This window comes from Engraulis encrasicolus, chromosome 4 (assembly GCF_034702125.1).
Source record: "Engraulis encrasicolus isolate BLACKSEA-1 chromosome 4, IST_EnEncr_1.0, whole genome shotgun sequence".
In the NCBI taxonomy this organism is placed as follows: Eukaryota; Metazoa; Chordata; class Actinopteri; order Clupeiformes; family Engraulidae; genus Engraulis; species Engraulis encrasicolus.
Window position 1 is genome coordinate 35221474 of NC_085860.1, and position 11326 is coordinate 35232799.

General features: G+C 42.5%; 1 protein-coding gene across 1 annotated transcript in view; it reads left to right on the forward strand.

The window, feature by feature from the left end:
- The window catches only part of pclob (piccolo presynaptic cytomatrix protein b), a 77407-nt gene that overhangs the window by 26939 nt on the left and 39142 nt on the right, over positions 1-11326 (forward strand). The window contains exon 13 of the mRNA XM_063197828.1: positions 7826-8875. Within this exon, the coding sequence (XP_063053898.1) occupies positions 7826-8875 (1050 nt within the window). The remainder of the gene's footprint in view (positions 1-7825; positions 8876-11326) is intronic.

The window sequence follows — 11326 nt, forward strand, 5'->3', positions numbered from 1 at the left end:
TAGCACAGCCACATGCGTTTAGTATTAGCAGCACTGGCTGAAACGTGAGCAGACCCTGACAGCTGAGCTGGGATATGGTGTTGTGTGCCGCCCCTGTTGCCTACCTGTAATGAGGAGAGAGTGTGGAAAGACCCATGGGTTATGTTTGCTAGCGTCACATTAATAATGCAAATGTTAGCGGTAGCGAACTTGGGAGCTGGGTACAGCAAGCTAACATAATTTAAGCTAGTCATGCCAGGAACCATATTGTTAACCTTGTGCTCCAGAGGTCATCACACCGATGACACGCTCATGTTGGATGTTGGATAGCTTTTACGTTATTTTTTACCTCACCATTCTCTTACATCGTCCAACTGTTGATCGTTTCATGATGAATTTCAGGTGTCTATAAATGTGTTTTGACGGTTACATATTTTAAATATTACATATAATTTTTTTTTTGCCTTTGCCAGTGTCAACCAACAGTTAACAACAGCAGTGAGATGCTGAAAATAGCGCTAAATGCGGATTAGAGATGCTCCTATCTTATTTTAACAGTACACCACAGAAGCACATCGCATGCAGATGTTTTTTTTTTGGCGTGACGGCACACTCTCATCTTTGACTGGCAGCTGCTCCCAGCATCTCCTAATGGCATTAGCAGGTCTCTCTCTCTCTCTCTCTCTCCAGTGCAACAGTATCTCTCTGTGCAGCGTTCTGCATGAATTCCCGAGATGGTCTGTAGCCTACTAGAGCTGTGTGTGAAATAGCTCTGGGTGAGCCAGAGGCAGAAACACTTGTGTGCCTCAGTCTCCACCCATTCCTCTTTTCCTCTTCTTCTTTACCTCTCACGCTTAACTCTTTCTCCCTTTCTTTCTATCCATCCCTCTCTATTCCTATCTGTCTTTCCTCTACTATGACATCCTCTCTGTCGTTTCTTTCTGTCTCTCTCTCTCATCACTGTCTCACTGTCATGAACTACTCTTTGACGTTCCCTCTCATGCTTTGCTCTTTCTCTCTCTCTCTTTCTTTCTCTCCCCATCTCTCTTTTTCTATCTTTTCTATGGAATTTCTGCTCACTCCTCTTCTTCCTGCCTCTCTCTCTCTCTCTCTCTCTCTCTCTCTCTCTCTCTCTCTCTCTCTCTCTCTCTCTCTCTCTCTCTCTCTCTCTCTCTCTCTCTCTCTTTCTCCATCTCTCTCTGTCATCACTCTGTCACTGTCATGCTCGGTCTCACCCTCTCTGTCTCCCTCGTCTTTGAAGTGGCTTTTGTTGGGCTGAGCTCATGAAACCGCCTCCAGCCTCCAGCCACTAGACCCTTTGCATGTTTTCAGTGGTTGAAGAGGCACCAAGCAAAAGTAAAAGAGTAAATGGGATGTTGAAGCTCAGTCTCAGGCTGCTGTGTTGGACCATGGCCAGTGTTTGGCTAACCAAAAAGTAGCCTTGTTTTTGTGGCTGCCATCAATCTTACTGTCATAGCGCTGTCAAGATCATCCATTCAGCAACTATCGTAGGGAAATAACAAACACAAAGCTTACATACCCTTTTCAAACACACACACGCGCGCACATACACACACACACACACATTGGAGGTAAGAGAGTCTTCCACAGTGCCACCTTTAACCCTGACCTATGCATGCGGATGTAAACAACATCCCAAGCACACACACTCATTCTTAGATAGAATTTACAGCACAGCACAGTATTTTCTCTTTTCACATTTTTTTTTTCTATTCTGATTTTTTAAATCACTCCCTCTTTCTGTTGCTCTTTCTCTCCTCTGTTCTAGCTTTTTTTCCCTCTTTTTTTGTATCTTTGTCATCCTTACTCGCGCAATCTCTCCACTCTCTTTATCTCTATCGCTTTGGCAGTTTCCTCTTCCTCTTACTCCAAACACCAAACCTGCATTCTCTCTCTCTATCTCTCCCTCCCTCTTTCAATACAATCTCTCTCTCTCTCTCTCCCCCTCTCTCTCACCTCCATGCCCCACCCACTACCATGCTGTTTTTCCATGGCCCCGTGGGCTTGTGCACTCCATCCCCGGTGCAGAGCACTCAGCTTATTACAGATTAGTGGGTCAAGATTCTCCATTATCATACTGGCTGATTTATCTGGCGTGTGCTAGCTGCGGGGGCCGTTGAAAATGCACTATATTAGCCAGCAACATCTGTTGCCAAAGGCCTCTGCCAGCAAATCGATAAGGTGCCAGAGCTGCTCCGCGGTACCAAAGCGCTGATATACAGTGTAGGCTTTTTATTCAATTCTCTCTTCTCAAATTATATTCAACGCCATCTCCTTAAGTCACAAAAGCTTGATAGAGCCTCTGGAGAACAGCGGGAAAGATGTAAACAGGGATGTTATTATGACCTGAAATATGGTACAGCGACTCTACAGTTGCTGGAAATGACCTTGAGTGTGTCTGACAATGTAGCTGCTTGAGGATTGAGAACAGGCTAATGTATCGGGGCGGTCATCCAGGGCAAATGTTAATAGGATGGATGCATGCATCTTGCCTGAGTGTTCTATTAGTTTTTTTTTCTTTGTTAGCAATTTCCACTTGAACCTGAGAGATTGGCATAGTATGCAGCTGAAATGACGGTTAAACGCTATGTATGGCATAGGAGCAAGATAGCTCAAAAAATACCTCATGTTCTTATAACTACCACACCTAATTGATTCATAAAAGTGTGCGTTCAGTGCACGTATGCATTAGTCTGTGACCATATAGGTAACGTGTTGCTAATCCTCCAATGATAGCTACTTAGTACTGAAACTAACAATAGGGGTTTAGCGTAATTCTGGAATCGTTTATCACAGGGAAAGAGCTGTCCAGTGCAGTAAACCTTTTTTTTCCTCAGACCTCACTATGGGAGCTCAATTAAAGGAAAGGGTGATGGCAGTGATCCAGCTCACAGGAGACCCATGTGCCTCAGGGGCTGCTGCTGCTGGTTCTGTCAGCTCAGCTGCCCCCCAACACCACGAGACAGACACCATGGGCAAGCCCCAGCCTGATGATGCTAGTTAGCACTACTCACAGCATGCCCACCACACACACACACACACACACACACACACACACGCACACACACACACACAGAAAACATAAGCTTGCACCGCTATAAAACCTTTTATAGTGCCTTCTGTTCGTCCTTTTATTAGTCTCTAACTGGATAATTGGTTTCTGCTGGGTTTAAGATGTGCATGTAGCAGTGGTGAGGTAATCTATGGACCAAGTAGTGACACAGGCCATTATTTTAGATATCACAGCTATTGAGCGAGGACGAACGGTACATCAATGCAGTTTGTGCGTAACAGAATGTTTAGAAATCAAAATCTGAACTTTAATCAATGTTCATAGATGATAGTGAACACGCTTAATGACATGATTAATCGAAATTCGAAAAATAAACATCTGGACATTAAGATTGTTGTAACTACCGCTAAGGGTAGCTCTTTGGTACAGATGGGATCTTCGGCAATCTGACTTACAGTTTGTGGATAAAAACTCAACTATGGTACGTCACAACAACTTGGGTCAGTAGGTCTAACAGACTAAGACTTGGTTTGGTAACAACATGCTTAACTTATAAGAGAGGATCTGTATGAAAGGGTAGGGCAAATAATGCACAATGCACAATGCATTCATGACTCTTAATCTGTCATAATAGTTATGTTCCAAGCTTCCCTCCTGAGTGTAAAAAGGTGTGATATATTTAGCCTGTGTATACATAGTAATCTTATTTTATTTCTCTTCCCACATGCAGTTTTAGTACACTTAGTTCACTATGAATATTTAATCATTACTGAGGTTTTATCAACATTCATATTTTACACTGTTGCTGTTGTACATTTTAATGTTGTTCTGATTACTTTGCCTTAGCAAGTGTAGTGACATAACATGCATTCTTCGCTGCCTTCCTTGCATGCATAAATTCCTTGATACTGTGGTTCTGCAAAAGGAGAACCCCTATATTACCGGGATCACTGTAGTCCATCACATTAAATACTTTGCCCTACACGCCTGAGAGCTTTCTGGATGACTGGTTGAATAAATAAATACATACCTAATGAAGTCTTTGGGCAGATGAAGAAAGTGATTTCAATCTGGCAACATTAGCATCTATTGATTATGCAGTCCTTATGCATACAATGAAGGAAAAAGACCTTTTGATTTTTTTTCCAATGTAGTGCTGCTGGAATATACTCCCATTGCGCCCTACAGTGATTAATTGATGTAATCTTTTAATGTATCTTCAACATGTTTTCCTGTTCAATTCTTATGCACACCAGCTCTCAGGAAAATATGTTAGCAGAAGGCATGGGCAGAGAGGAAGGCTAGAATGAATACAAGGACACCTTCCTTCTGATTACTACTTAATGTAGGGCTTGATTGGCTCTGCTGTCATGGGTTAGTGGCGCAGCTTCACTGATTAGTATGGACACTGGAGGCAGAAAGAGAGAGAAAGAGAGAGAGAGAGAGAGAGAGAGAGAGAGAGAGAGAGAGAAAGAGAGAGAGAGAGAGAGAGGCCTGCTTAGACCCCTGGCTGCTCCCCAAAGCTCTTAGCCAGCACAAAGTCAATCATCAGAGTTCCCAGGGCTGGCTTACTATCACATAGAATTCATAAACAAAATAAACCTCACAGCACGTTACTCCTCCAAGTACCCATGAATCAGACAGTTATCAGCTTTGGCCATTGTCTGCAGCATAGCATTAGACTTGAAATAGGTCTTTCAATGCACGTTTTACATACCACAGTGGTCATAGAAGAAGTTAAGCTGCTCTTTTTTATGCTAAGGCTAATATTCTTTTGCAGGAAGAGTGTGGACTGGTGAGGGAGACTCTGAGAATTAGCCTTGGTACCCCACTCCCCCCCCGCTCCTATTATAGATTACTCCTCAGCAGGATTACTTCACAAAGACCAAAGACGGTATTCTGTTGGCAACGTGATTGTGTGTGACACATGCATTTGTCACAGTGGCATTAAGGGGATGTCAAGCCGTATGCAGCGTGCCACAGATGTGTGCAGCGCTACTGTGCTCTCGGTGTATAGCCAGCTGATCAGCAATGCAGTGGAGTAAGGATGCATTATGATTCCGTGTTTGTCTTGGGTGTTTCTTCCCCTCGCACCCTTAAAGCCTTTCATTCCCAACCTTTGCAGAGATTCATCAGCCCAGAGCCATAAAGAAATCCATTTAGTTGTCGGCACCATGCGCCTGCTTCAGATGCATTTGGAAAAATTGGAAGGCTTTGTGTTATCACAGCATTTGTAAATTAAAAATCAGTGAATATACAGTATTTTTTTTCCCAAATTGTGAAGTGAAATGATGTGAGTCAAGGATATTCATTGATTTATGATTAAAAATAATGTTTTCATTAAAAAAAGAAGTCCTTTATGAAACAGAGGATAGTTTTGTTTTTATTTTTTTAGCTGAATGTTGCTCTCGAATTATAGATGAACACCCTTAAAGATTTCTTTGTTGACTGTGATATTGGTTTACTGTAGCCTCAGGTATTTCATGAGCTGCTCTGCGTGTGTGTGAGTGTGTTGGTCTAGTGTAATTACACTGTCATGTTGTATTACAAGGCACTGCACTTTTCGATTTTCTCCAGATGCATATAATTACCACATTTGTTTGCCTGTTTGCATTTTTTGTTACACTTCTAGAATTATGATATTTATTACGGCAGGTATTTGTTCATTAGTGCCCACAAGATGGCTATAAAATGATCAGTGCTTTCAATGCCTGTTTTTATTTGAAATGGACCAGACTATCTATCTACAGTGTTTTAGTTTCCAAATCTTTCACACACCGGCTTTGGCTCTGGAAATGCTTGTTTTAGTGTCATTTAGAAAGACAATGGCCTTGACAAATGGCATCATTTAAAATCTATGATCTAATGCCAAATGCTGTTATGATTCAGAGATCAAAAAAGTAATATGATTCCAGTATTATCCCCTTTGTCAGACACATCTGCTACAGTAATGGCCAATCAGGTAGAACATCATTCAAATGAGTGTGACGTCTCTCTGCAATGACAGTCGGTCTCCCTTTTTTATTGCAGGCAGCGGTAAGAGTAGAATGTGTTTTCAGCCATTCTTTGTAGCCAATAATAAAATGTCATCCCGGAGGCAGAGGACTCCATTAGAATGCCTTTGAATAAAAATGAAGAGATTTGAGAATGTTTCTGAGCCGGCGCACTGATGTGTGAAAAGAGGTATCCTGGCTTTTCAACCCCCAGGCTTAAGGTCAAGGCTGAGATTCATAATGCAGCGTTGTTCCTCCTCTCATCATGGCTTCCACAAGGTTCTGGCTTAGTCACGTTTTCTGACATTTTGTTTGTGGGAATGATCAGGGTACTGTGTGTCTGCTGCTGACATTAGAGTAAGCCTATGGATGTCTGTGACAAAGGAACAGACAGGAGGTTACGTAACAGCAGGGACAAGGTCTAACATCCCCATGAAATATTATTTTGTTTGCGTCACAGCACGAGGCACGGTATCGTTAATCTCCAGCGGAAAACATGGCTTATGTGTTGAGGCATGCGTGTGTGAGAGGGATTTTCCTTTAGTTTCTTTTTAGACACAGGCTGCCTCACTCTTTTCTCTCTCATTCTTTTTTCTTTTCCATCTACCTTTCGGTCTTTCTCTATTCCTCATTCCCTCACTTGACATTCCCTGCAAAAAAAATCTTGCAAGCTAACATGTTATAGCATTTTTGTACAGTTTCATACAGTTTCATTTCCCGGTAAGATTATTGAAGCTATTTTATTCCCACACAAATCAAGGTGACTTTACCCTGCAACTAGATAGAGGATGTGTTTGTGTTCCACCTACAAAAATACACGCTCATAATATGGGGGCTGTTGTTATCACAAAGCCCCGAAATGGCTGGTTAGTGTGTGTAGTTGTGTGTGTTTCAAGACATAACACAAACATAATACATTTGGCATCACCGTGTTGTCTTCATTTGTTTCTTTAGACAGCATTGTGAAACAAAGGCACCAATGGGGCTAAAATTATGCATGGGGTAATCCAGCAATTAATGAGAATCCTGCTGTCATAATTATGTTTACACAACTGAACATGTCCCCTATATTGAGTTCATTTAACTTCACCGTCTATGATTAGGTCTATGTTGTTTCCATAAGTGGAATATTAGTATGGCACAATTAATGTGTCACTGTGTTCTAAAAGTCCAGAGTGGTATTACATTTCATATACAAGGTTCACTGTGTAATATTTTTAGTACTTTTTTTCCAGAGTTCATGCTGCCCATTCACAAATAGTACATTTTTCACAAATACTTACCACCACCATCAAATTCTCAGTACTTTGACGGGGGGAATTGTTTTTTTTTTTCATACATGAAAAGGGGGATCTTCTCCATTGTTTGCAATTTTGCCATTTTTAGCTGCAAAATTCTACGTACTTTGTCATACTGGTGAATATTATTTCATTGCTTAGAAAATATTTATGAAAAGATCGAATTTGGCAATATGCAGCACAGTTTCAATGAGAAGGATAGTCACAATACCTATTCTGACCACCATCCTACACAGTGCAGCTTTAAAAAAAATAATACTGTATATAAAAAGAGCTGGACTGGACTGACATCCTGCATAAAGCCATTGAACACAGCTGATATACATGTATGGGGTGTGTGACTGCTTCTGTCATTATAATTATGGGAATGAAAAAAAATAAAAATAAATAATGTTGGATTCAATACCTGTACCATTCCGTATTAAACATAATTTGGTCACAGGTAATTTGGGGACAATCTTAGTTGATCAGATGTATTGATTTATTGGTTTGCTGTTTTGTTTTTTGTTTTTTGCTCACAGAAGGAGTGGCTCTGTCTAAATTGCCAGACCCAAAGGGCGCTCGCTGGACAGCTGGGTGGAGGGGAGAAGATTGCAGCACCACAGCCTGTGCCTGTGAAAGCGGAAAAGCAGCAGCCAGCACCTCTTCCAGTCCAGCCTGCTGCCACCAAAGGGCCTGCAGCACCCGCCCCTACTCCTGCTGCAGCCAAACCAGCGCCCCCCAAAGAGGAAGCCGTACCCACTAAGGAGACAGAGCTCCCTGCTTCAGCTGCTCCAGCTGCAGCTGTACCTGCAGCAGTGCCCAAGGATGCCCCTGTTACTGCTGCCACTCCGGCGGCAGAATCAGTGCCCAGCAAACCACAAGCTGTGCCGCCTGCCTCGGCTGCTCCGACTGCTGGTGCTGAGATGGCACCCAAGGAGCAAGCTGAGGCTGTGGCGACAGTCAAGAAGGAGGCAGACAAGGCAGTGGAGCCTGGAAAGGCAGTCCAACCAGAGAAGGTTCTTGCTGAGCCAGCTCAAACTAACATTCCCACTGCCGAGCTTAAGCCAGCAGTGGCTGTTCCTCAGGTTCAACAGGTAGTGCATGCTGTGTCTGGTGACGTTGATGTTGATGTCTGTGCCGTCCATGTCCTTGATGTTGTTGATGTCCTTGTCAAAGAGGATGACAGAGACAAGGAAGTCCTCGCAGAGGAACATCCTGACAGAAATGGGGAGATCATGGAGCCTGTAGATAGACCTACAGGAGACTTGGAGATCAAACAACCGATAGATGATGAGGGACAGCACAAGTCAGTGGACAAAACAGCAGAATTGATTGACACGACCACAGAGTCTTCAGAGCTTTCTGTGGAAGAGCAGTCTGGAACAGACCTTGAATCTCCTGAGGCGGTTTGTGATGCAGGAGAAAAGCCTGAGGTACATTATAACAAGGAGAATGTCCCTGGGGGTGGAAGTGAGGAAGTGTCTGTAGTTAGTCAGAAAACTACTGAAATTATATGTGGAGTGGAGGAGGCAGAGATATGTAATGGAAAGACTGACCTGTATTCCACCACTTTAGATGAAGAGGCTATGGCACAAAATGAGAATGCTGATTTTACCTCTGAAGTTTTAGAGAGGGAGGGGGAGGGGAAAGTTGTTGCCATGTTGTCAGAACAGGAATGTGAATTACATGAAGACAATATACTTTTAGATGAGTCAGAAATACTTAATGCTGCTCAGGAGATAGGGGAAGGGTTGGCAAAATATGATGATAATACAACAAGTCGTACTGAGAACATAAATGAGACAACCCAATCAAATGACAGACATATAGAGGCAGTCCCTGAGATCACTGAGCAGTCTGACACATATGCTGACAATACCAACATTATAGCAAAAGACATCAAACAGGATAGTGAAATATTAAATGAGAAAGTGGAAACTATTTCATCAGAGCAAGAGACCTATGTATGTAATGGAAATGCTGTGCCCCTTTCGGATGTGTGTGGACAGGAATCTGAAATAGATGTGGATGACAAAGAAGTGATGCTAGACAGCCTGGAGGAGAAACGTGAAATCCATTTTGAAAATGCAGAAAAAGACACAGTAGACACAGAGGTTCCACTTCAGGAGTCAGAAGTATGCATTGGTATTGCCGAACAGGCCTATCAAGTTCTTCCACAGGAAAATGTGACAGAAGCAGAGAAAACTGAACATCTTCCAGCTCCAAAAGTAGATCCAGAACCGTGTACAGGGTCAGAAATGCTTCCACAGGCTTATGGTAAAGCATCTGAAACATATGCTGAATGTAACGAGTCAAACTTAGAAGGCATAGCACAGATACACTTGTACACTGAGAATACAGAGCAAATATCTGGTGTACCTTCAGGTGAACCTGAAATACATGCAAGCAATTCAGGAATTCTTTCCGAGGTAGTGGTTCAAGACTCTCACATAACAGGTGTTGCTGTTGTAGCAAATGAAGTTGAATATGCAGTTTCAGTAGACATGCCTCTTGAGCAGAGAGAAATAATTACAGAGCATGTGACATACACAAAAGATTATGAATTGAAATACACTGTAGTGAATGATCCAGTACAAGAACAAGAGGGAAACGCACAGTCTGCGACTGAATCCACTGTCATTTCTGTGTCTGATAATGATGTAGATACTTTTTCAGACAAATGTGATCAGGACACTAATGTGGAAGCTTTGACTGAAGACTCTTCTGCAGCCCATGTAGATGTACTGTTTAACACACACATTGAAAACATGGAAGGGGGTGTAGCACAACCACCATGTGCATCAGCCGTATCCACAGGTGACATTGTGTGCACAGAGGTCCTAGTAGAGGAAACATCTGGCACAATGGACAAAACTGAAGTGAGGTGTCACGACACAGTTTCTAATGAACAAAATGGAAGTAAAGATTTTGTGGATATCTCCATAGATGACACATTGTCTGTGCAAATAACCACAGACATGACAATGACACAACCTGTGGAACTGTATGCAAAACAGTCGATGTCCACAGAGGTACTCCTTGAGGAAGTGTCTAACACTCTAGAAGAAAAAAGTGAATACAGTATAGTGAATGATCCAGCTCATGAACAAGAGGGAAATGCACAGTCTGTGACTGAATCCACTGTCATTTCTGTGTCTGATAATGATGTAGATACTTTTTCAGACAAATGTGATCAGGACACTAATGTGGAAGCTTTGACTGAAGACTCTACTACAGCCCATGTAGATGTACTGTTTAACACACACATTGAAAACATGGAAGGGGCTGTAGCACAACCACCATGTGCATCAGCCATATCCACAGGTGACATTGTGTGCACAGAGGTCCTAGTAGAGGAAACATCTGGCACAATGGACAAAACTGAAGTGATGTGTCACGACACAGTTTCTAATGAACAAAATGGAAGTAAAGATTCTGTGGATATCTCCATAGATGACACAGTGTCTGTGCAAATAACCACAGACATGGCAATGACACAACCTGTGGAACTGTATGCAAAACAGTCGATGTCCACAGAGGTACTCCTTGAGGAAGTGTCTAACACTCAAGAAGAAAAAAGTGAATACAGTATAGTGAATGATCCAGCTCATGAACAAGAGGGAAATGCACAGTCTGTGACTGAATCCACTGTCATTTCTGTGTCTGATAATGATGTAGATACTTTTTCAGACAAATGTGATCAGGACACTAATGTGGAAGCTTTGACTGAAGACTCTACTACAGCGAATGTAGATGTACTGTTTAACACACACATTGAAAACATGGAAGGGGCTGTAGCACAACCACCATGTGCATCAGCCGTATCCACAGGTGACATTGCGTGCACAGAGGTCCTAGTAGAGGAAACATCTGGCACAATGGACAAAACTGAAGTGAGGTGTCACGACACAGTTTCTAATGAACAAAATGGAAGTAAAGATTTTGTGGATATCTCCATAGAGGACACATTTTCAGTGACACAGCCTGTGGAACTGTATGCAAAACAGTCAATGTCCACAGAGGTACTCCTTGAGGAAGTG